This window comes from Dreissena polymorpha, chromosome 4 (assembly GCF_020536995.1).
Source record: "Dreissena polymorpha isolate Duluth1 chromosome 4, UMN_Dpol_1.0, whole genome shotgun sequence".
NCBI lineage: Eukaryota > Metazoa > Mollusca > Bivalvia > Myida > Dreissenidae > Dreissena > Dreissena polymorpha.
This window is the reverse complement of record NC_068358.1, coordinates 31,158,729-31,184,533: the sequence shown is the minus strand read 5'-3', so window position 1 is coordinate 31,184,533 and position 25,805 is coordinate 31,158,729. Positions and strand designations below refer to the sequence as shown.

The 25,805-nt window shown below is 35.7% G+C and overlaps 1 protein-coding gene across 1 annotated transcript in view; it reads left to right on the top strand.

The window, feature by feature from the left end:
- LOC127878103 (polyamine-transporting ATPase 13A3-like) overlaps positions 1 to 25,805 on the top strand; it is a 59,880-nt gene that overhangs the window by 2,653 nt on the left and 31,422 nt on the right. Inside the window, exons 2-12 of the mRNA XM_052424521.1 lie at positions 9,375 to 9,443; positions 17,520 to 17,687; positions 18,506 to 18,564; positions 19,344 to 19,416; positions 20,076 to 20,158; positions 21,089 to 21,233; positions 22,092 to 22,226; positions 23,114 to 23,180; positions 23,581 to 23,712; positions 24,685 to 24,861; positions 25,419 to 25,564. Of these exons, the coding sequence (XP_052280481.1) occupies positions 9,390 to 9,443; positions 17,520 to 17,687; positions 18,506 to 18,564; positions 19,344 to 19,416; positions 20,076 to 20,158; positions 21,089 to 21,233; positions 22,092 to 22,226; positions 23,114 to 23,180; positions 23,581 to 23,712; positions 24,685 to 24,861; positions 25,419 to 25,564 (1,239 nt within the window). The 5' untranslated portion in view covers positions 9,375 to 9,389. The remainder of the gene's footprint in view (positions 1 to 9,374; positions 9,444 to 17,519; positions 17,688 to 18,505; positions 18,565 to 19,343; positions 19,417 to 20,075; positions 20,159 to 21,088; positions 21,234 to 22,091; positions 22,227 to 23,113; positions 23,181 to 23,580; positions 23,713 to 24,684; positions 24,862 to 25,418; positions 25,565 to 25,805) is intronic.

Genomic DNA, 25,805 nt, shown 5'->3' with positions numbered 1-25,805 from the left:
GGGTACGAAAAATAAATTGGGTACAAAAAAAATGGGTACGAAAAAAATTGAGTACGAAGAAAATTTGGTTACGAAGAAAAAAATTGTGTACGCAAAAAAATTGGAAACGAAAAAATTTGGGTATGAAAAAGTTTGGGAACGAAAAAAAGTGGGTACAAACAAAATTGGGTACGAAAATAAATTGGGGTACGAAAACAATTTTGGTATGAACAAAAATGGGTTGGACATTTTTTTTGGTACGAACAAAATTGGGTACGAAAAAAAATTGGAAACGAAAAATGTTTGGTACGAAAAAGAATTTTGGGACAAAAAACAGGGTACGAAAAAGAATTTGGGTACGAAAAAATTTTGGTATGAAAAAATGTGGGTACGAACAAAAATTTGGGTAAGAAAAAAAAATTGGGTACGAAAAAAAATTTGGGTACGAAAACAATTTTGTTATGAAAAAAATTGGGTAGGAAAAAAAATTGGGACGAAAAAAATTGGGTACGAAAAACAATTTAGAAACGAAAAAATTTTGATACGAAAAACAATTTTGGGACAAAAAATGGGTATGAAAAAGAATTTGGGTACGAAACAATTTGGGTACGAAAAAAAATGTGGGTACGAACAAAAAATGTGGGTACGAAAAAAAAAGTTGGGTACGAAAAATATTTTGTGTACGAAAAAAAATTCGGGTACGAAAAAAATTTGGGTACGAACAAAATTGGGTACGAAAAAAATGGTTACGAAAAAAAAATTGTTACGAAAAAAAAATGGGTAAGAAAAAAAATTGGGGGTACGGGGAAGTAGTACCCGTGGACCTCTCGATAAATTTGAAAAAGGACGGGAATTAAGCTGCCTTTTCCCTTTATCAATGGCCCAGAGGTGGGTAATGTGGACATGGATGGTCGAGATAGACCGTGTTGTCATAAGAGATGCTCAGTATTAATTTGAAGTCAATTGGTGAATAAATGAAGAAGCTATGTTAAAACAAACTTTTGGGTGGGCGTGGTCGGCCACTATCTCCTCCTACACTATTAGCACGAGAACCTTGAAACTTACACAAATGGAAGCTATGAGCATATGTGCGACGGTGCACTATCGGAATTTTGATCTGACGGCTGGGTCAAAAATTATTATCATGTGCGTCGCATGTTGTTCGTTAAATGAGATTTGTTTTACCCATTTTACCCATTTATTTACCCATAACTTGTGACCCAGGGGTCAGGTCAAAATTCCGTTACCGTCGCACATATGCTCATAGCTGCCATGTGTGTAAGTTTCAAGGTTCTAGTGCTAATAGTGTAGGAGGAGATAGTGGCCGAACGGACGGACAGAAAGACGGAGACCAATACAATATCCCCACGCTTTTAAAAGCGTGAGGATAATAACATTGATAAATTCCATCGTGGAAGAGGTATTAATTACGCATAACATCTGTACACGTGGTAATTTGGGGGATGTCGGTACGCGCGAAATCTTTTGTTATTGGAAGTTCAATATTCACATGTAGTATAAACGAATTCCCCTTTATCGAACCTTAATTTATTTAAGAGAATAAAAACTAATTTGTTGTTTTGCACAATTCATTTTAGTGATTCAAAAATGTCATATTAGCAATGTTTCGTATATATAATATCACCTTTTTAAGTACTAACGGTGGTCACGGCGCCGGCTCGGCGTCGGAAATCGTGTTAAACTTTCCGAAATCCCAGTTATACAACGTTTGATTGTGTCAGATGCACGTGCATACACTGTTTAACCCATTTATGCCTAGTGGACTCTCACACCCTTCTAAATTGGATCAATTTATTTCCAAAATTGGGGATGTCTAGTATATTTATTTCTATATTTAAAATATTTCTTACAGAAATTCCATCATGCGGCGTCTCATCTGGGTCTACGCTGTTTGCCAAGGCATTTTTTTTCTAGACGCTAGGCATAAATGGGTTAAACAACAATAACATTTCTTAAATACAATCGTCAAATACCATTGTATACGTGTCATGTATTAGTAATACCAACATGAAACCTATTTACATGTTGGATTTCGGTACCCGCGCGAGCGTCATTGAGCGTGTTTAACTTTCTGAAATACCAGTTGAACAACGTTTGTTCCTTGCAGATGCATGTGCATACAATTTTTTTTTTTTTTTTTTTTTTGTAAATAACATCGGTAAATGCCGTTGTAGATGTGTTATTTTTTTATTAATACCATCACGAGACCTAGTAAAATGGGGGTTTTCGGTACCGAAATACCCGAAGGATCCGATGGTAACTTTACATCTTTTCTGTAGTATCATGATATATATAATAAATACTCTTATTCGTTGAAGTGTCACATTCGTAAAACATTATTTTTATTGCATTGTTGCCTAACATTAGATAAGCTATTAATAATATTGAATCTGAAATATGCTGTATACATTGCACCTGAAAATTTACCTGCCCATTCTTTATAGAATTATGATTTTTTTTTCAATTTATTGATTGAATCGATTTCAATTTTTATCAAACCAAAGTTAATGTAATTTTACTGGGACACACACTCGCTAACGGGAAATTAAGCCGAATACATCGATTATGATAGGTATGTTAGCGATACTGATTTTGATATTGACCCAGATATTAAAAGCCTTATCCCGTGTTCAACTGGTGACCCGGTTAAGGATCGATTGGAGTCTACCTCCAAGATATATATGCAAAGCTACCGATATTCGTATCGCGAATGGATGGTAACACAATGCTCATATTATATGGGCCGTGCTCTGTAAAAGGGGGTTTAATGCATGTACATTAAGTGTCGTTCCAAATTAGTAAGTGCAGTCCGCACAAGGATCACACTTTCCGCGTTAATGCATTTACATTAAGTGTCGTTCCAAATTAGTAAGTGCAGTCCGCACAGGGATCACACTTTCCGCGTTTAATGCATTTACATTAAGTGTCGTTCCAAATTAGTAAGTGCAGTTCGCACAGGGACGACACTTTCCGCCTGATCTGGATTTTTGCTAAGAAGAGACTTTCTTAAACAGAGAATATCATAGAAGCGAAAAGTGTCGTCTCTGATTGGCCTGTGCAGTCCGCACAGGCTAATCTGGGACGACACATTACGCACATGCATTAAACCCCGTTTTCACAGAGCAAGACCCATATGTAAAATAACCTGCTATTCATATAATGTTTAGTATAATTCTCTTTTTCGATCAAGGATACATCGTAGATAATTTCTATGCTGAAAGTTAGTTTTACTCCCGCCATTTTTTTATTCTCTCAAATATTTTTAAAATGAATTATGACTTGAGAGATAAGTATAGATTTCATTCTTAGGGGTGAAAACAACACTTGTGTGCCTATATTATTTTTGTTTCACTTGTTACAACTCATTTACTTTATCCCACTTTTACAGCGAATTCGGTTGATTAAAGCGCCGTTGATTAAATTTCTGCTATAAACCACGGCACGTGCTAAGTTGTTAATAAAGCACGACTGTTTGTCACAGAACGATATTCTTTTTTTTTTAAGTTTTTTTGATCAGCGGTTATTTTTTTAACGCGGAGTAATACACTGACCTTGGTTACAATACAGTTAATATCAAAGTACGACAAACACTCATGAAAACTAATTTTGTTTAAATAAAAAGGTTTACTGAATAAACAGTGATATAAATCGAATGATAGATTAGTGTTGATTTTAGATAAGGTTTATCATGCTCGGCACGAAAACGAAAACGCAGTCGCCAAGGTTCGTGCTTTTTGTTTTTTAAGCCTTGCATGATAAACCTGATCTATAATCGACACAAACCTATTATTCTCTATATAATGAATGAATATTTAATGCATTTATATATAAATATATACATGTAACACATACGTTTCCATTTATCAATACCTATGTTCATAAGAGTGAAATTTGTAATAAAATGATTATGAGAAATGGAGATACAAAATTTGTTGCCTACTTGGAATATCTGAAAAAAATTGTTTATGTCAGTTCTAGGCTTTGATTTTTGATGCAGATTACCGTGGTTATATGCGATTAAAGAGTAGACAATCAAAATGATACAGGTCCCATGCTTTAATTCTTGGATTAAAATTCGCATACTAACTTATATGTAGTTTAACGATTTTTTTTAACAACAAAAACATGCTTCATCGCGAGATCAAAATCAATTTTGCATTAACATGGTATTGATACAGAATACCGGAAAAGTATGTAACATTAGATCAACAGCAAAATAACTTGTTACATGCATGCATCATGTTCATGCTTATTATTAGGCAGTGCAGTTGGCTAGTTGTTGGAATCTGCGCACACACCATTTTGATGATTAATCGAATAAAACAGAGGCCGAGTTTTTAATTAATCAAGACGTTATATTGTAGTGTAAGTATTTAGTAGATGTATAACAAGTTAATTCTTTAACAATTTATAATGTGTGCTTATTCTTCTGGTATTAGTTGAGACAAGAAAATGGGTGTTCTCAAAACTATGAAAATACATGAAAAGAATTTAAACTGATTTTTGAAATATGAAATAAAATTTAAATGTAAATATCCATAGATAGTTTGTTAAACACCTCACCCACTTCAGATTGTTGAGAATTGTCGGGATTGTGTGCCATCAAAAAGACATAATTGGAACACCCCATACGATGACACATTTTAACAATTAAAATACCAGCTATTAACAACAATTACACTGACCAATTATTATAACAATGTAAACAACAGTTCCTGCGTATCTTGATACTGTTTTATACCGCAGTAACTTGTGTTAAATATGTATACAATCGTGTCGTATAAATTATAAAGCCTTCAAAATGTTCTATTAAAAATGGATTTTCTATTAGGAAAACGCAGACAGTTCCTTTTTTTAAATATCTTCAACTTATGAAGCCCCGCCATGTTCTATTTCGATTGGAGCTTTCTAACATGTTTTTAAACGTTGAAATCATTCGGGGTGACATTCTACATTCCAATACACAGTCTTTCAATTGAGATGTTTTTCATTGTCATCTTTTTACCTCTCAAAACATGGCTGCGGAAACGATGTGATTTCTGCAGGAATGTATCTTATTTTCTGTGTCAATTAAAACACATATCAAAGTTGACAAGTAACTCAAATCGCTCTTGTGCTTATTGTTAACGCTGCTCTCTGTAAATAATTTCGTTTTTCTAATAGAATTCTAATGAATTTGAAACGATTTTTTTTTTAAATAGAGCTTTTTTTACTTATACCTTCATATGTTTCTAATGCATGCTCGAATGCATAAGATCCATAAAAATGATTTTCAAAGTCACATTCATCTTCAAAAACAGAACTGTTATATCCATTAGTAAGAGTTCGAATGACATCATAATTATATGCTGATATTTTGTATAAATTCCCTTCCGAGTAAACTTGACTTAGAAACTGTTTTTTCCACATAGTTCAGCAAGGGTTCACTTTAACCCATTTATGCCTAGTGGACTCTCCCATCCTTCTAAATTGGACCAAATCATTTCCAAAATTAGGGATGTCTAGTATATTTATTTCTATATTTAGAATATTTCTTACAGAAATCCCTTTAAGCAAATAGCGCAGACCCTGATGAGACGCCGCATCTACGCTGTTTGCCAAGGTCTTTTTTTCCAGACGCTAGGCATAAATGGGTTAAGATGGAACAAGTAAAACGGCTGTATCTCCATTGCCATTCGTTTTGTTCTGTATGGAAGAAACTAATCCAAGAACATTTACTGCATTAAATCTGGTTTTCCATCAATTTGTTTGCCCATCTTTTTCTGCATTCTTCACACATTTAAACGCATTAGAGCTCTTTAAAGTAGATTCAGTTGCTCTTTTTTATTGTAATGATATGTCTAAAATCTTTAAAGGAAACCAAATTTCCCCAATACTCATTCTCTACACATTTTTTTAAACAGATGTTAACAACTCATTGTGTCTCAAATTTGCTACAACTCTGCAATAACAAAATGAAGCAAATAGTATCTTACATGTATTAAGCGTCATGTTTAAATGCTAAACTTTGCATTTTTTATTATACATATTTGAGAATAATTGTAAATGCACACGTATCATGGATTTTTACTCATTCGGCCCATACTTGAATATGTATTTGTTTTAGTTCATATATTAACCAATTTCAATGCTATTGAGAAATTATACCAGTCTAATATATATTACTCCTTTCTTGTAAATCTATTCAGTGGAATTGATACTGGTATTATTTCACATGCACAATGCTAACAAATCGTGTAGATTCAGTACATCTCATGTAATTAACAATACAGTTACACGCATGCGCATTACAAAGATGTAACAAACGACACAGTACTATTTTGTGTCCATGGTCATAGCTCTAAAGAAATGTGTGTCACAATAAATACCTCTAAATGACACCTAAACGACAGTGAAAGATAAACACAATTTGAAGATGTTTGATTAGTGATGGCAGACCGTTAAGGGGCCTAGATATTTGTTTGACCAACGGTAAGCGGATCAGGTATTTGGAAATTTGTTGGCTACTTACTGAAGATACTGTTTCTGATAAGCATACATAAAATGTGTCAAGAAGGTTGAACAATTCAGGTATTTGAAATAAAGCTAATTAAACCCAAACACATACAGCACAACCGGATGCCATGGTGAAGATCGTCGTCGTCACCGTCGTGGTCATCATCCTCATCATCATAATCATCATCATCATCATCATGAAAGTCCACACAAAAAACACACCTTTTTTCTAATTTATAAATATCAGCATGTGGACTTTCAAGGTTCAATTCACAGTGTTCACTTTCAAGGTCAAAGTCACAGTGTGCACTTTCAAGGTCAATGTCAGAGTGTGAACTTTAAAGAACCAAGTCACAGTGTGCACTTTAAGGTCCAAGTCACAGTGTTCACTTTCACGGTCCAGGTCACATTGTGCACTTTCAAGGTCAATGTCAAAGTGTGCATTTTCAAGGTCAATGTCGCAGTGTGCACTTGCAAGATCAATGTCACAGTGTTCACTTTCAAGGTCCAAGTCACAGTGATCACTTTCACGGTCCAATTCACATTGTGCAATCTAAAGGAAAATGTCAAAGTGTGCACTTTCAAGGTCAATGTCGCAGTGTGCACTTGCAAGATCAATGTCACAGTGAGCACTTTCATGGTCAAAGTCACTGTGTGCACTTTCAAGGTCCAAGTCATAGTGTAATCTTTCAAGATCCAAGTCACCTTGTGCACATTCAATGTCAATGTCAAAGTGTGCACTGTCAAGGTCAATGTCACGGTGTGCACTTTCAAGGTCAATGTCACAGTGTGCACTTTAATGGTCCAAGTGACTGTGTGCACTTTCAAGGTCCAAGTCACTGTGTGCACTTTTAAGGTCAATCTCACAGTGTGCACTTTCAAGGTCAATGTCACACTGTGCACTTTCAATGTCCAAGTCAAAGTATTCACTTTCAAGGTCCAAGTCACAGTGTGCAATTTCAAGGTCAATGTCACAGTGTGCACTATCAAGGTCCAAGTCACAGGGTTCACTTTCAAGATCCGAGCCACAGTGTGAACTTTCAAGGTAATTTCACAGTGTGCACTTTCATGGTCAAAGTCACAGTGTGCACTTTCAAGGTCAATTTCACAATGTGCACTTTGAAGGTCCAAGGTCACAGTGTGCACTTTCAAGGTCCAAGTTACATGGTGCACTTTATTGGTCTAAGCCACAGTGTGCACTTTAAAGATCCAAGTCACAGGGTGCACTTTCAAGGTCAATGTCACAGTGTGCACTTCCAAGATCCAAGTCACAGTGTGCACTTATTTTCGAGGTCAATTTTATCGTGTGAACTGAGAGTTTGTTCTCTTTCATTACATATCTACACATGTAGCCAATGTACTTGTTCTTGTCCGGCTCATAACTTTGCTGTATAATAACGCATTTTGAAATAGATCAGCTCAAATGACCAGCATATAATTTTACGACGACGTGTAACGTGCAAAGCATGTTGCTAGCTCATAGATCAATTTCACAGTTGCCATTTGTTTTTGCAAATTCCTTATACTTTTATCTTGAAACTGCATGTTCGTGTTCGGCCAATAATGTTGTTGTTTATTATATTACCTAGTTGCTCGCTTTATGGTCAAGGCCACAGGTCACCCTTGTAGTTTGGCATAACACTTTTATTGCAAATATTTTTTCGCGCATTACAGGAAATAAATTGGCACGAATAATTATATCTGGACAATGTCTCGCGTGAAAATATAATGTCGGTCTCATAAAGAATACAGTGAAAACTTGAAGTGTGTGCGAAGTCCTTGTATGATATTAGAAATAGTTGATTTTAAGTCAGTACAATGTCCTTCTGGCCGATTGAAAAAAATGTCATCACCTACTATTCGCCCACTATTTTATTTGCTTAAATGCCATTATCTCTTGTGTGAACTACGCTTAATATGTACCAACAACAATAGACTGGACAAAGTTCTGACACATTTCTAGTCTCCGTTAAAATAATTATAAACACTCGATGAAACCAAATAAAAACACCCATTATTTATAATTGAACTACTTACTTTTCATTGACTGTTTGCGCGTTAGCAGTGCAGGTAACGTATAAAATATTTTAAATCCACACACCTTGCCTCTGACTTTGAAATGAAATACATGTTAATTAATCCATAAAGATGCAATTTGAAAGTGTGCAAAATTGTCATTAAATCTATAACCTAGTTAGCAAGTAATTTATTATTTTTCAAACGGTACCGCTTTTAAAACCGAAAGTGGAATATCTAGACGTATACGTCCATTCATTTCGACAGACGCGATTATTTTTAAGTTTTAAAGCGCAAAAAAGACGGATTTCTACCGTGTAACCACCAGACATATTTTAATTGGAAAAGATAACATCAAATCTATAGCCTAGTTAGCAAGTAATAAAATGTTAATTAATCCATATAGATGCAATTTGAAAGTGTGCAAAATTGTCGTTAAATCTATAACCTAGTTAGCAAGTAATTTATTATTTTTCAAACGGCACCGCTTTTTAAACCGAAAGTAGGATTTCTAGACGTATACGTCCATTCCGACAAACGCGATTATTTGTAAGTTTTAAAGCGCAAAAAGACGGATATCTACCTTGTAATCACCAGATATATTCTAAGTGGCATAGATACAAAATGTTTCTTATTTATACTTAAATTTACTATGCCAAATAAGGTATGTGGCTTTAATGATTTTGAAATATAGCATGTTTTGTGCACCATGTAGTTATCGGACCGCAGTTGTAATCGAAGTTATATAACAAATGTATATGTATTGTGTTCGGGATCGAACTATTGAAAAAAAAATTGAACTTCAAAAATATATTCGTTTTTCTCGTCAGTCGTTTGATTGTAAGGTATATTTTGTATTACAGCTGACATTGTCAAGCATGTCGCCACAACGAGGCAAACTCTACATCAACCACGGGGAAGATGACCAAATGGTAAGTTGTAGTTGCTGCAGTTTTGCTTTTATCAAGCTATATTAACAGCGAAATATAAAAACTGACGCGTTGTAAACCTGATAGACCTTGTATTGACCTTACACTGTAGTCCGTGAATAGATGGGAACTACCTGATTGTAGTCTACTTGTGAACAGGGTGTATTCGTCATATGCTGTCGTGTGGTTGTGAACAGTGTGTCTTCGTCATATGCTATCGTGTGGTTGTGAACAGTGTGTATTCGTCATATGCTATCGTGCGGTTGTGAACAGTGTGTATTCGCCATATGCTATCGTGTGGTTGTGAACAGTGTGTATTCATCATATGCTATCGTGTGGTTGTGAACAGTGTGTATTCGTCATATGCTATCGTGTGGTTGCGAACAGTGTGTATTCGTCATATGCTATCGTGTGGTTGTGAACAGTGTGTATTCGTCATATGCTATCGTGCGGTTGTGAACAGTGTGTATTCGCCATATGCTATCGTGTGGTTGTGAACAGTGTGTATTCATCATATGCTATCGTGTGGTTGTGAACAGTGTGTATTCGTCATATGCCATCGTGTGGTTGTGAATAGTGTGTATTCGTCATATGCGATCGTGTGGTTGTGAACAGTGTGTATTAATTATATGCTATCGTGTGGTTGTGAACAGTGTGTATTCATCATATGCTATCGTGTGGTTGTGAACAGTGTGTATTCATCATATGATATCGTGTGGTTGTGAACAGTGTGTATTCATCATATGCTATCGTGTGGTTGTGAACAGTGTAAATTTGTAATATGCTATCGTGTGGTTGTGAACAGTGTGTATTCATCATATGCTATCGTGTGGTTGTGAACAGTGTGTATTCATCATATGCTATCGTGTGGTTGTAAACAGTGTGTATTCATCATATGCTATCGTGTGGTTGTGAAAAGTGTGTATTCTTCATATGCTATCGTGTGGTTGTGAACAGTGTGTGTTGACCATTTGCTACATTGTGATAGTGAACAGTGTGTATTGACCATTGTGTATTGACCATTTGCTATAGTGTGGATCTGAACAGGGTATATTGACCCCTCTCTTAATCTGGTTGTGAAAAACGTGTAGAGACTCTAGCAGGATCTCTGTGAACTATGTGTACTGACCTTTGCTGTGGTCTGGTGGTTAAGTGCGTGTATTCACTCCAAACTTATGTTTCTATTCGCGAAAAAAAAATATGTTGTCCCCCAACACCGCCCAGTATATCGGTCTTATGGAGAAATGTACGTACTTCCCCCTCCATGTATAAACTTAATATCATTCTATCGTGTGTATATATAAACTATTCTCGTGTATACTTCGATGCGCATCGGTGTCAAGTGTTTTTTTTAAATTCAACTCTGTATTCGACTCGACATGTATGTGTTTGGTATGTATTTCGGACTGCTATCACTGATCGCGTGATGTACCATAACTTATTAAGTCATATGATTTATTAAAGATAAGACGTATTTATGACATTTACAATTTTAGTTACTGCATAAATCTTGTTACCTTGATCCAATTTAAATTTCGTAAACCGAAAATATTTGTAGCCGAAATTGATAAAATTTATAATTTTACAGCTTTCTTTAAGGAACGGTGGTATTCTTCATTAATTAAACGACAACCTAGTCAGATAACACTCAACGGTCCTTTTAAAGGCTTCAATAACCACGCTACATCATAGTTTTATTGTGACACAAGATCCGTTCTGCTGTTTTAATAAACCCGCTAAACATAGTAACATTTAGTCTAAATATTTTGTTTAAGCTCGATTGCATCGAAAGCCGAATGCTAATTGAAGCGCTTTCGAGTCCGTTTCCTGGGTAGAACAATTTTTTGGTGTCTATTTGAAGACCTAAAAACTCTTCAACAGTGGGGATTGTCCGCCATCTTAAATCTCCATATACGGGGTTAAGTACGCGTATGACTTGTAAGCCTGCGCTAGACATTAATACCATTAATTAGAAGACTGCAATAACATGTCCACATCTATTACACAGTGTACCTCAACATCCATTTCACGGTGCACCCTAAGGTAATGCATGATTTTAATAATACTCAACAAGAATGTGGCAACTATCCTTAAACAGGGTCGTGAGTCTAACATAGTTATGTTGCCACGTTGGACGTCAAGCGGTGATAGATAACGTATATGCTGCTAAGACTACATAAGTAGTCGTGCCATGTACTTTGTATTACTTTCTCTAAAAAAAACTGTTTTATAGCAAGCTTACAAATTCAAATACGACATTCTCATAATTGTCCGATTAACACGGACGCTTATTCTTAGTTTATGAATTACAGTTTACAAATTTATTAAGTACCAATACCCAGATTTTTATAAGAACATGTTACGTTTTATGCCCCGTCCATTCGTGTGGGATGGAAGTCCGCCCGTCCGGATTTCGTGTCTCTGTAACTTTTACATATCTGTGAGAATTTTAACATAACTTCGTTTTATTACGTCCACATAATAAGACAATGTGTCTAGAAGAACTCCGGTGCTCCTCAGTTTAAGGTAAAGGTAGCAATTCAAGGTCAAGGGTAGAAAATTCTAGTGGGTTTATAATTATATGTAACTTTAAATTCGGGGAAGTATTTTAAAATAACTTCGGAAACTCAATGCCTTTTACCAAACGATGTGGTCATTGTCAAAATTTCATGTCAAAATTTATAGATTGTATACATGAGTAACTCGCAGACTGTTTAGGTTTTATGCTGTTTGCTGCTCATCAATATCAAAGGGTTGGAAGTGAATATCAAGATCGTACTTTTGAGTAAAAATAAAACTTCCACGGATTTTGTTTACATACAGCGACTACTGGTATGCCTGTTTCTTGGAGTTTTTTTTTCATCCGATCATTTTCAGTCGAAACAATTCGAAATGGACCCCAAATAAATTAGCTGAAATACACTAACGCTTGACAAGAATGATGTGAAAGTACGTTCATGCTAAATTCAATGTCTTTTAAATCCAACGTTCTTCCAGGCTTAATAGGTTTCTTTCAGGTCATGGACTAAGTTTCAGGTCATGGACTATATTTCATGATAACACATTTTGCGTAGACGTTACAACTTTATGGACACAAATATGAATCAAACCCTTTGTCATATATCGCCCTATTAGTGCAAAAAGGTAACATTTGACTAATAATTTCAATTTTACATGGTACCATTTTGCACCAATCGGGGGGGGGGGGGCATATGGTATGTTGATTTGAGAATATAAGCCATGTTTTCAACACGACTACATTTCGTCGCCTTAATTCTAAAGTCGCGAATGTCAAAAATCGCAAAAAATGCATATTTGGTATCATTTTGTCGGCTTGACGAGCTCTACACGATGCAACAATCTGCATATGTGTACCTTTCTCTGCTAAGGCACTATTGACCCCTCAACATTGGCGAAGCGTGACAATTTTCTATTCATTTTTATTCTAAAATCGCGAATGTCTTTGTGTAGGATTATATAAATAGGTTGACATTGTGATTTCCATAATCACGAAACTCAAAACTTTTCTTTAAAATTTACGTTAAAAAGCCACGAATGTAATCATTCATTAATATTACTTTTTTTTTATTTTAAAAGCAATTGTCTTTAAATTGTGCAAATTGATAGATTGCATACATCTCAACCACCTGTCAAAATTGCATAAAGATATCTTGTTTTATAATGCATGGTTTGTTATTTCAAAACTTAAGAAGCGATTTTCTCAAAATCACTTTTTTGGACTTTCGTGCATTTATAATTAGTGTGACGATTTGATGCGTTTAACGTGGGTGCATCGTGTGTCAGACGCAAGTTAGGGGGAAAGCCTACCTACGTTTATATATTGATACGATTGTTGCGAGCATTAAACTCGGTTGACAAGCGGTATTCAAAAATTCTTCGCAACGAGTTTCCCTTGCAAAAAGCCAGTGTTCATCATGCGTAAACATGCGTTTTTAATAACACGCGTGCTTTTTAAAGTGAGCTTATTACCGGTTTGAGAGTGTCACATTGTGGCAAAAACATCCCCCCCCCACAAACAAAAGGCTAATCTTGCTTATGCCGTTGATCTGTCCGGTATAGTGTCGACTATTTTGAAAACAAAGATATACTCTTGCCGAGAGTTCCACGAGAGAAGAGCATGTCAGCTCGTATTTATATATTTTATTCACATAGATACTCTCCTACCAATTTCCCCAATAATATGTCGATTAACAATTGGCCAAGCAGTGGCCTTCGCCATTATTTGGGCACAAGCGCACTAATTATTGCGTTCACACCTAGCAGCTGCTAAACAATCTTTGTTACGTTAACCCATTTATGCCTAGCGTATAGAAAAAAGGCCTTGGCAAACAGCGTAGTCCCAGATGAGACGCCGCATCATGCGGCGTCTCATCAAGGTTTTCGCTGTTTGTTTAAAGGAATTTCTGTAAGAAATATTCTAAATATAGAAATAAATATACTAGACATACCTTATTTTGGAAATAAATTGATCCAATTTAGAAGGATGGGAGAGTCCACTAGGCATAAATGGGTTAATGGTATTTGTGGGCATGGCGATCGCTCGAATGAACAAATGGTCCACTTCTCTACATAAAAAGAAAACGCAATCGACGAATTATAGACGAGCGCTTTCGAAGTGTCCTTGCGAGGAAAGTAAAGTCTATAGTATGCGTCTCTCAACGGGCCAAATCCGAGTAAAACAACTTGCCGTGGATGAACGTTCGATGCCCTTAAGAGGGATGTTTGCCGCACGACCGAAGCATCAATTTAAGCGCTTGGGATGATTACAGTCTGCGTCGGTTGCGGGGACCTTGCTATTGGGTGAAAAGAAACACGGTCGTCGTAGTCCGACGCACGTTTTCGACACAATCCTCGATGCAAGCTTGACCTTATGGCGACTCATACAGCTTGTGACCTGACCGAGGTTTTAGACTGATCTTTGAATCAAACTTTGCCTGTCAGTATCTTCTTTGATTAAAATTCATGGCCTGATATTGATAGGCAAGCAAACATTTATCAGTACAAATAAGCCTAAGTAATACGCATTGGTTTTTCCTACCTGCTTTATCACCGCACAAGACCTTGAACGACATTTCAAATTGTGTTAAACATAGACATAGGGTTTGTAACTATAAATCGTTTATATCTTTGTGCTCTACATTTGATAAAGAGCAATAAAAGCTGCCCTCTTTAAATGGGCATATTGACGTTTTTCCCCGACTATATGGGCATATATATATTGACGTTTTCCCCGACAATATGTACTAATTAAAACTGTGTTTATTGCCATTTTGAACACATCTATTGTGTTAGGTCACTGATCAAGTTGCATAACTCTGACATGAAATTAAGCGGTAGTGTGCCAGTGCTTTCACTTAGATATTTTAAGGGAAACGTACAACGTTTCCATATCAAGGTTTCTGCTACATGTATTCAATTGATACTTATATTATTGAGCCTGTATGACGGGCGAATTTCAATCTTTATTAGATATGTTTGCATTTTTTCCAAAACAGATGGAGTCAATGCACGATATATAATTTGACAATTTGACAGTCGTATCAAAATAGTATCGTCACTTGACTAAAATTAGATACATTCTGTTCCTTTTCAAACGATTATTTTTTTCTTTAACTTAAAAACGCAAAAGCAAATCTATACAGAATAAAAACACATTCTTGTAATACAAAACAATCGTTAATATTTAATTATAAAAAGTCCCAACACAGTTTCAAACGATCAGCAACTCGAATAAAACATGTATGATTATTACCCGAAATGTGTTGCATACGAAAGGCCGTTTCAATATGATTATTTCAGCTGCCAATTCTTTTCAAAATCTCATAATGCACGCGAAAGTACGAGAAGGACACTAAATCCCCCCCTTTCATAACACTTTCACGAAAACACATATGCACAATGGTGACTTTATATGCCTTTATATAACATTATCATGGCGGAACAAAACAATCAACATTAAATGTACCGCTCACATAAGGACGTTCCAATATTTTTTGCATCTATTATTTCAAGTCAACATATATAATGACTCTTACTAGTATTTGCTTCATTCCTATGTTTGATGGTCCGAATTTACTATTAGAAAAAAATACCAAATAACGTTGACAGAGTGATAACACGTATCTGTGTGCCCTGCGGAAAAGCTGTGCTATAATCCTGTGAGTGATCAAATTATTGCTAGTTTTCGATTTATTTGCAGCGCATTTACAAAATTATTTTATGCACTGAGGAATTATAGGAATCTATTAATAAACAGGAAAGCACTTATTCAAATATTAGTCCATCTATCTCTATAAACTAAAACAAAGTGAATCACTGGCGGGATGTAACCTTAATACGTTTTACATTAACATTCCAAAAATATAATATCTCAAATCAAAGAAAAATAGTATTTGCTTCATATGAATTAATTAAATTCTCTATTATTTGTACTGTAAATGCAAATTTAACTAGTTTTATCGAATGTATTTTATTATGATTATGTTGTGCATATATGTAATGCTTACCAACAGTGTAGTAGAACATTTTAACAGGGGGCTTATTTACATTACGGACACAGAAGACTACCACTTACAGGGATGTCAAACGCCCGTTCACAGAAACGCCAAACGTTGTATACAGATTTAGGTTCTAATCTTGCACATACTTATATTTAAATCCATTAAGGTAGTACTGGCAGTCGTCTTGTTGTATTTCCTGTACGCCAAAACGTACACGATTTTACAATTGAAGTAGTAAATATACAAGTAGAGACCGTGTAAACAAACTGCATAGAAACGATTATGCAAAATATATAACTTTATTTTAGTTTAAAATGTGCATTGACGCCACTTCTTTTTCTTAATACCACTTCGTTATAAGTGTAATCATATCTATTACAAAAATGCAAAAACACATCAAGTAGATTGACCAGAAGTCAATGTTTTGTTAATGAAGGATATTGTATATGCAATCGTTTGATGTCATAAGAGATATAATTGTTTATAAAATTCCACAATATTCACAAAGATAGTTACGTTTTCCGTTTGGTTGTTATTTTATGTTTCTGTACATATGTCGATCAACTAAACTTCGCTGATTTGAAATACATTGTCCGGTTTTAAACTACGACAAAATATGTTAAATATTCACCTTCTATATTCCCCCATCGTTTAAAAAGAAAACATCTGGCCCTAAGCGCTTCCTCGGATGTATCACGTGCTTGTGTATTAATGTATCTCAAAAAGAGGTGGAGCCACTGTTTAACTACCGTGCTGATCTTTTGAATCGAGTAGGAGCGTATGGCAGGAACGTTTATCGTTGCGTGTTTAAGCTTTTGAAGCGATTTCTAAATATATTTTTAAACATTTCGGTAAAAGCGGTATTTAACAACTATATAGCGTCAACACGCAAGTATTAGAGAGCATTAACGGGTGTGGTTTGTTTGAGCAATATGATGCGAGGAATCCACTGGGGGATCAACAAATAATTAAACGTAATACTGGTATTATAATTATTATTAATAATTAACCATAATACTTGTATAATAATTATTATTAATAAGGTAGAGTTTTCGTATTCAATACACTTCATTTAATAATTGTGATAATAAATAACGTACAAAATTGCATGAACACGAAAGATTATAATTACGGCTTTATATGCCGAATAACTAACAGATATATAATTATAAAACTATGAAAAAAACATGTGTCGACTTCTTGTGAATGTAAAACTGAACAATTAGAATAAATGTATACAATACATTAAGAAATAATGGAAAAGTTCGGCAGGTGAACGATTTTACCGTTTTGCTACGTCTCTAATAAGTACTTTTCAGAGATATTTTGAACGTATTATGTATCTGGTTTCAAGTAAGTTTCCAGTATGTTTACAGTATGTTAGGATATGATGAGACATGACACCGTATAACAACACTTTCATTAACTTAATGACTAACTAACCGGATTTAGTTTAGACTATTTAAACATATGCATGTATACACACACGAATAAGGAAAGAGTAAATGTATTATTGTATTTTTTATTTCAAATGCTTTTAATGCCTGTTGTTGTACAGGAAGTCTACGGCTATGAACGCAGCATTGTGAAGACCAGCGTCACGTGGGTGTTCATCGTGCTCACAGCGGGCCTGCTGCGGCTTTTCTTCTTCTGGCTCCCGCACCTGATGGTCCGCGCCATGAACAAGAGATGCTCCCTCGACCGGGCAACGGTTCTCGTTTTTAGGGTAAGCTCGATTTGTCGTTGTCGGCTCCGGTACTTCTTAAATGTAACCGAGTACTATAAAGAAATCTACAATTTACATTGGTTTCGGAAATACGCTTGGAGCCACCTGGTCATACTCCTGGGCCCTTTGTAGTATTTATTCCACATCCTGCGTACTTTATAGTACACCTATAAGTCGTACCTGCGCCGCCAATGACCAATCGATTGTAAGTTTGGAAATAATCATAATACGCTTTACTTCCTTCGTGCATTTTATATTAGTTCGTTTAATCGGTATTAATAAAAGAAACTATTTAAACGTCTTAAAGGGGCCTTTTCACAGATTTTGGCATGTTTTGAAGTTTGTCATTAAATGCTTTATATTGATAAATGTTAGCATTGGATCTAAAAAGCTCCAGTAAAAAAATCAAGAATAAAATTAAAAAAAAACGGAAAGGGCTCGAACCAGTGACTGGAGTTCTGGAGTAAAAACCAATTAGACCGCTCCGCCATCCTGCTAACGTATTTTGTACTTTATATAAGCAATCTTTGTAGTTTCACAAAATTAAACGAAAACAACAGAACTCTCCAAATTATTCAATCGTTTCGCGTTGCAACGCCTTATCATTTTCAGGTTTTTAAATCGTCAAAAGATGCATATAATGGTTTTATTAGACCATGGTAAATGTTCAGTATTACTGTTTAATCACAAATATCATAACTAAAACGAAAATTTGCGAATCTGAAACAACTATTTCAATTTTGTCAATTTACCAAAACGTGAAAAGATCCCTTTAAGACAAGACAAAGTTACACACTTTTAGTGCGTTTCTATTTCAGGATGAATATAAACAGTGGTTTGTGTCCCACGTGCACGTTGTCACAAAGGACGGTCATCCGTAAGTACATAATAATGTTTTATATCTATATGTATGCTTTGTTTCGGACATTTTTCCCACAGTGGTCTTTACGTTCGTTCAAGCATTAAGTAATACAGAGTGAGCTATTTTCGTCCGTCACTACCCTGTGTCAGTTGTTCGTCGTCGGTTGTCAAAATTGATTTGTTCTTCCAAAAATGTGTTCATTTTTACTCAAATTTGCTCGAAAGTTCCTTCTGGTCGTCCCCTATCACATACCTTCGAATTACGACCATTTTATGCAAACACAAAATACAAGCACACTAAAAATATCCATCACAAAACATGCACTGTCAAATTTGGAAATACTGTTACATATCTAGTGAAAATTTTCTTAATTATTTCAACCAATTTAGTTTTTTTATCTATCGCCCCCAGGGGATCGGGCGTTTACCCTTATACAGTAGTAAGGATAACACTGTCTGCATTTGAACATAATTCCAAATACATGTACCTTGGTTGGATGTGTACTTACGCATTTCTTTTAGTTATGATGAAAATCATAATAGGTATGGGTTCCCTGTAAGTAGTAGTTGCCATTTTGGTATCAGTCTAATTTGTAATGCATTGCAAATAAGATCATAGTATTTTTATGTTTTTTTTGTTTTGACATTTATTGTAAAAACATAAATTAGTATAAAATTATATAATATATATGAACAATCTTGAGTCTTCAATCCTTTGTACTTGGATATGCAATTAACTCTTTAATGCTTAAAAGAGAAAACGTAATATATGACTTAATTATCCTGTTGTTGTAGCGTGAACGTTGGGCGTGTAAGGTCTGTGTCTGGAGGCAGCAACACCCCTCTAGCGGACGTAGAAGGCGCCAAGGTAACAACCCAAAAGCGGCAACAATAAATAAATCCATGTTGATTAAAGGCTTAATTCTCCTACGAAAATAACACAAATATACTATGTAGGTTCGCACGAAGAAAGTGTTTACGGAGGAATTAAAATTCTACCTGTACTTTTTGTTTACGAAGAGATATAATCCACACATGTTCGACAAAGGCTGAATGCAAGCTTTTGTTGAGAAATGATTTCCGAAAGAAGATTACTTCTTTTCGTAAATAAGGTTGATAATCATGGAGAACGGTACGACACTACTAAGTATGGGTCCTTGATTACTAATCTTCAAAAGTAGGGCAAGGCAATACTCTTGATTACTGGAGGTTACTTATCTTTAAAATAAGTTCACGTACATAATTTAGATCACAGTTTATTGACGGCCTTTACGGTTTTAATAATCTTAGAAATTATGACTTATAAATTGACTGAAAGTCAAGGTATATCTCGTGTTTTTGGACACAAGTCATATTTCGTGATAAGTAATATTATAACATTTCATCTTTTAAATGTGTACATGCATTTAGTCCGACTCAAATAGCTGTCCTCAATTATCTATCTTTTTTTATTTATCGAAATGCATGGAATTCTGTGTTAAGAAATATTCTGTTAAACAATCGCTTGCCAATATTGTTTAATTTCAGAAATCTAACGTTATACGGTATTTCGTGACTAAAAAGATTAAATATGTCTGGGACACCGAATATTCACATTTCATCAGACTCAAGTAAGTACCAACCAGTGTATATAGAGAAAATAGGTTAGTGTTGATTATAGATGGTGTTTATCATGCGAGGCTGAGAAAACAAAAAGCACGAGCCTTGTCGAGTGATTTTTCGTTTTCGTGCCGAGCATGATAAACCTGATCTATAGCCAACACAAATCTATTATTCTATTTATCCCACTGTATTCGGTAAACCTTTTTATTTAAACAAAATAAGTTTTCATGAGTGTTTGTCGTACTTTGATAATGACTGTAGTGTAACCAAGGTCAGTGTATTACTCCGCGTTCCAAAAATAACTGCTAATCAAATAATCTTTTTTTTCAGAATATCGTTCTGTGACAAAGAGTCGTGCGTTATTAATTAGAATTGTATTCATATTGAATTGCAAATCTAAAAGATTTATAACATCAATGTTACATTTAGTTGTTATATACAAGGAACTACATTTGTTTACAACGTAGCCTAACAACGTAGCACGTGCCGTGGTTTATAACAGAAATTTAATCAATCGGGCTTTAATCAACCGAATTCGCTGTAAAAGTGGGATAAATTTAGATCTACCTGCTATTCGGTGGCATTTTAAAGAAGTGTTTGTCAATGTGATTACCAATACTCCCCGACGCAAAAAAATCGTAAGGTGTATCAAGTTGTATCCAAACAAATCTAAATTAAAAAGGCGCACAACTTTGTTTACGTCATTTTAACGTAGGCTGACAAAACGTGCACATTCATAACTTCATTTCATAACGAACAAAGCATTCTATACATGTTTTAGTGGTGTAGGTGTACGTAGAACAGATACTTCAGTCAAATCCGTGTCGACATAAAGGCAAACAGACGTTCACCACGTACGTTTTGGGCTTTGATTTACTTAGCAAACACGGATTAGTGAAATTCATACGTGGTAAACACGTAAGTCTTTTGTTTTGCAGAGGTATCGAGAATAACGTCACTTGCAATTATTTTCACGATGCCGCGTGCCTGTCTTTCAACGAAGTCTTCAGAAGTCGTGTACTATACGGATTTAACTCCATCGACATCCACGTCACGCCGATCATCAAACTGCTGTTTAAAGAGGTACGCATACATGAATGAACATCTCGCCGCCTGTCAACCAATCTCTTATCTAAAATATCGATCAACAAATCGGATAAATCCGGGAGCCGGTTACTATCGGGATGAAGGCAATTCTCATCGAATGTCGAGGTCACTTTTGTTATTCAAAGGGGTTTCGTTAATTTTCTTCAAAGAAGCGTGAATGAAAATTTGTTTAACGGTGTTAATGGGGTTCACAAAAATTAGACAGTCGGTATCCTTAATAATTAGTTGGAGACCTTGCCTGTATACCATTTCAAAAGCCGAAATTTAATCTCGACAAGTGCTTTTGGCAGATTAATTATGTATAATTACAGAAATACACGTAATAAAACGTTAATTTATTTCAGAAAATGACCAAACTTATTTTTGTGTTGCACGATTCATTTTTAAGATAAATAAGTGTAATGTTATAAAAGTTAAATATGAATTATATCAGGTTTCTATGTGATATTTGTTGGATTACGGTTCAAGCTCTGCGCAACTTACCAAGATCCCCATAATAAATCGCTGTTTGTGGGAAAAACAAGTAACGTAATGGATATGATGTCCGTATAGCGACCGGCAGTCATGGGTTCCATCCTCACTGTAGGAGCTTTTTCTAGATCTTTTCCACACACATCACTAGTTCTACCCAGGAAAATGAATCGAGAGCTTTTAAACAAGCCTAAGGCTGTCGATGCAATCGAGCTTAAATAAATAGATTGAAACTAAACAATGTGTTTGACAATACATGTGCCGATGTTGTCAAGCGGGGCTTAATGCATGTCCGGACAGGCTAATCAGGGACGATACTTTCCGCCTATAACTGATTTTTAACGTTTTCGGTGTGTGTTGCAGGTTCTGTCGCCCTTCTACATCTTCCAGATCTTCAGCTGTACGCTGTGGTTCGTGGACGAGTATATGTACTACGCCTCATGCATCGTACTCATTTCGGTACTCTCCATCACCGCCACCATCTACCAGACAAGGAAGGTACACAATGCTAAAACGGGTCTTAATGCATGTGTGTGAAGTGTCTTCCCAGTGTAGCATGTGCAGTACGCATAGGATACGCGTTGACGACACCTTCCGCATATTTTGGTTTCTCCGCAACATTTTCAAGACCAGGAAGGTGAGCTTTCGGTCTTATCGCCGCCCATTGATTCCGCTGTTAGACCCAAGTCGTTTTGATGGAAACAAGAAGCTATGGTTTATTATTTAACTCCAATAAATCATACACGTAAAATGGTAATGAGGCGCTAGCTGGAAAAAAAGTGTCTTCCCAGATTAGTGTGTGCCTTCCGCACAGGCTTATCTATAAAGACACGTTCTACTTGTATGGAATTTTTCGTTTGAATTACAGTAAGTAGATGTCAAACGAAAATCAAGTCCAAGCGGAAATTGCGCTCCCACACTGGCACATGTTCGTTCCAAGATTAGCATGTGCTATTCCGGAGCTCGACTCGATTACTAGTTATTTATTGCATTGTGATAGTTTAAAGCCACCATCTTTCAGACCAAGAAGGCGCGCTACGCTTGCATCTCTACTAACACTACGAACATCTGGCCTGAATCTATGTCTTCTTTTTTTCCCAAACATTTTTGCAAAAATGTTAATTTGTTTTACACCATAAATATCCCTGACACTAACATACATAATAATTTCATTTTTGGGGCAATTCATTTTTGTTCTATTGATAAAATTCACCCCGTGCCTGCCTTTAAGAAAAGGTAAACATTCGTATTGTGTAAACTTCATGCGTTAAGTTTATAACGTTTATCGACCGTCATCTCGTAACGGTGTGAATATAATTGGACAAATACGTTTACTGCCTATGTTACAGATGCATGGACAAATACGTTTACTGCCTATGTTACAGATGCAACGTGCACTTCGGAACACCATTCAGTCTTCAACTATTGTTACTGTGATCAGAAATAACAACGGTAAGTTTATGGAATCGGTCATACGTTTTCAGCATGTTTGTTAAGGCAATACGTATACAAATTCTAAAACGTTAGCGGTATCCGCTTTGGTAAACTGGAAGACCGGCGTTTTACCTAAACAGTATGACAAACTGTCGAAATCAGTACAAATGACATCAATCGAAAACCGCGTCGATTTCGGCATTCTATCAACAGTTGTTTCGGCAATTTTAAGCCGCGCTTGTCGCCTTGTGATGCAACGAGAAAATCTGCGACAAAAAATTACGGCTTTGGCTTTAGAAACTTTTAAAATTGATTTTAAATGATTATTTTCGAGCCCTTACGATATTATGTTTTGATAAAAAAAGGTATGTATAGACTTGCTGTCTCTATCTATTTGTGTTCCTATGCTGTTTTTCAGAGTGCATGGAGATCAATTCCGATGACCTTGTGCCCGGCGATATCATCGAGATCCCAAGAAGTGGCTGCCTCATGCAGTGCGACGCCGTGCTGGTCTCCGGCAACTGTATCGTCAATGAAAGCATGTTAACAGGCAAGTACGGACCAACCGATGTTTCAATGGGCCAACAGGGTTTCCGCAAGTAGTTTGCTAGCCCATAACCATCAATAATCATTTAAGCGAATTTTAAGCAAGTATTGCGTACAGATGGACAAACGGACGTACGGACGGACGAAGAGACGGACGGATTGGCAAAGTTCTTGTGTCCTTTTGATGAATTTTCAACAAATTAATTAAATTGGTAGGTGCATAAGAAGTGAAGCAGACAGCAAGATACCATAGCCCAATTGTTTGAATTCTATATGTATTACCATTTACTGACTTTCAGTCTAGACTAAAACTCTTGTTTGGAAATATGATACGTCACTTGATTCATATACTAGTAATATGCAATTGTATTAGCAAAAGTGTTTATCGAAACTTTTCAATTTTACCAAAAATGTTTAAAGAAAAAGTCGGGTCTTGAACAAAAAAGTGCATATTTGTTTTTATAACATGACCTACGCTCCAGGAGTGAAATAACGTAAGGCTCAATTTTGTTTATTACATGGGTGTAATTACACTACTTATATAACTGCCAAATGACGTCATTTTTTTAACGAAATGACGTCATTATTCCAGCGACTTTCTTCAGTTAAACTCTTTTACAATGTGAATAAACGGTGAAAACATAAAATACAAAGGGAATGTGTTGGTCATGTTATAAATAGAATCTTAGATTCGTGGTCATTTTGTATTGAATTTATTAAACTCGTCATCTAAATAAAGATAAAAACGAGGCTCGCCGAATAAATTCAATACAAACCGACCACTCATTCAAGATCCTATATATATATATGCATTCATGCGGATTACTGTTTACTTTTATTAGCTCTTGTTCTAAGGGTATTACGAACCTGTAAGGGGTACAACACATAGTCAACACATTTTTTTTATATTAAACACTTCTGGTTTAAAAAGCAATACAATCCTGGTTTTAATGTACCTTCATGTTTTACTATAAAGGCGAAAGTGTTCCTGTAACAAAGACACCACTCCCGAACCCACGATTCACGCATGAAGACAGCAAGGTATACTTCAATGTCAAGGACCATGCACGTCACATCCTGTACTGCGGTACCCATGTCATGCAGACACGATACTATGGAGGTCACAAGGTCAAGGCCGTTGTATTCAGGACAGGTGGATATCGGTGAAACCGGAGGGGACTTATGGTTTGCGCTCTGTCTGTCTGTCAGTAAGTCTGTCAGTCAGTCAGTCAGTCTGTCAAACTTTTCTGGATCATGCGATAACTTTAAAAGTGCTTCATATTTTTTCATGAAACTTGGAATGCAATATGGAGATTATGCACGTCATTTCATTTTGTTCCTACGTCAAGAATTCTGGTTACTATCGCAACAAATATATATAAAAAAATACTGGCAATGGTGGAGTTTCACCGGTAGGGGACTATATTGCTTGGCAATTTCTTGTCTATTTTATTTTATATAATATTTTATTACTTAGGTTTAAATGCGTTATTCATTAATTGTAGTTATCATCAGGTACATGCTATGTTGTTTTATGTCATCGTTTTGTTTGCATTATCATTTTATTATTAAATCACAGTAGTGCCCGTGTGAAATATAAACGCGATAATAAAAAATCGTAAATTTGCTCCAAAGGTCCTTATTTACTACAGTGTCAAATTAATAAAATGTTGTAAAGGTTGTGGCACATAGTTCATTATATTCTTACAGCATTTAGCACTGCAAAGGGGGAACTTGTTCGCTCCATCTTGTATCCAAAGCCCGTGGACTTCCGGTTCAACCGAGATACATACATCTTCGTTGGCATCTTGGGCGTTATATCTGTCATAGGCTTCATTTATACAATCATTTTAATGGTATGTTAAATTTTGAATGGTAGCCGTTGATATAATTTGACAATGACACAAAACGGAAAAGTATTTAATGAGTTGCCGTAGACAAAACAAAACACACAAAAATCCGGAATAAGGTTAGTGTTTTCAAGAGTTTACAGCGAAGCATTTTCGCGCACATTTTTAGGGAATTCAGTTTTAAGAAAACAAAATTACTGCTAAAGTAGTTACTATGTTTAGCTGTTTGAATCACATGTGATTGTTA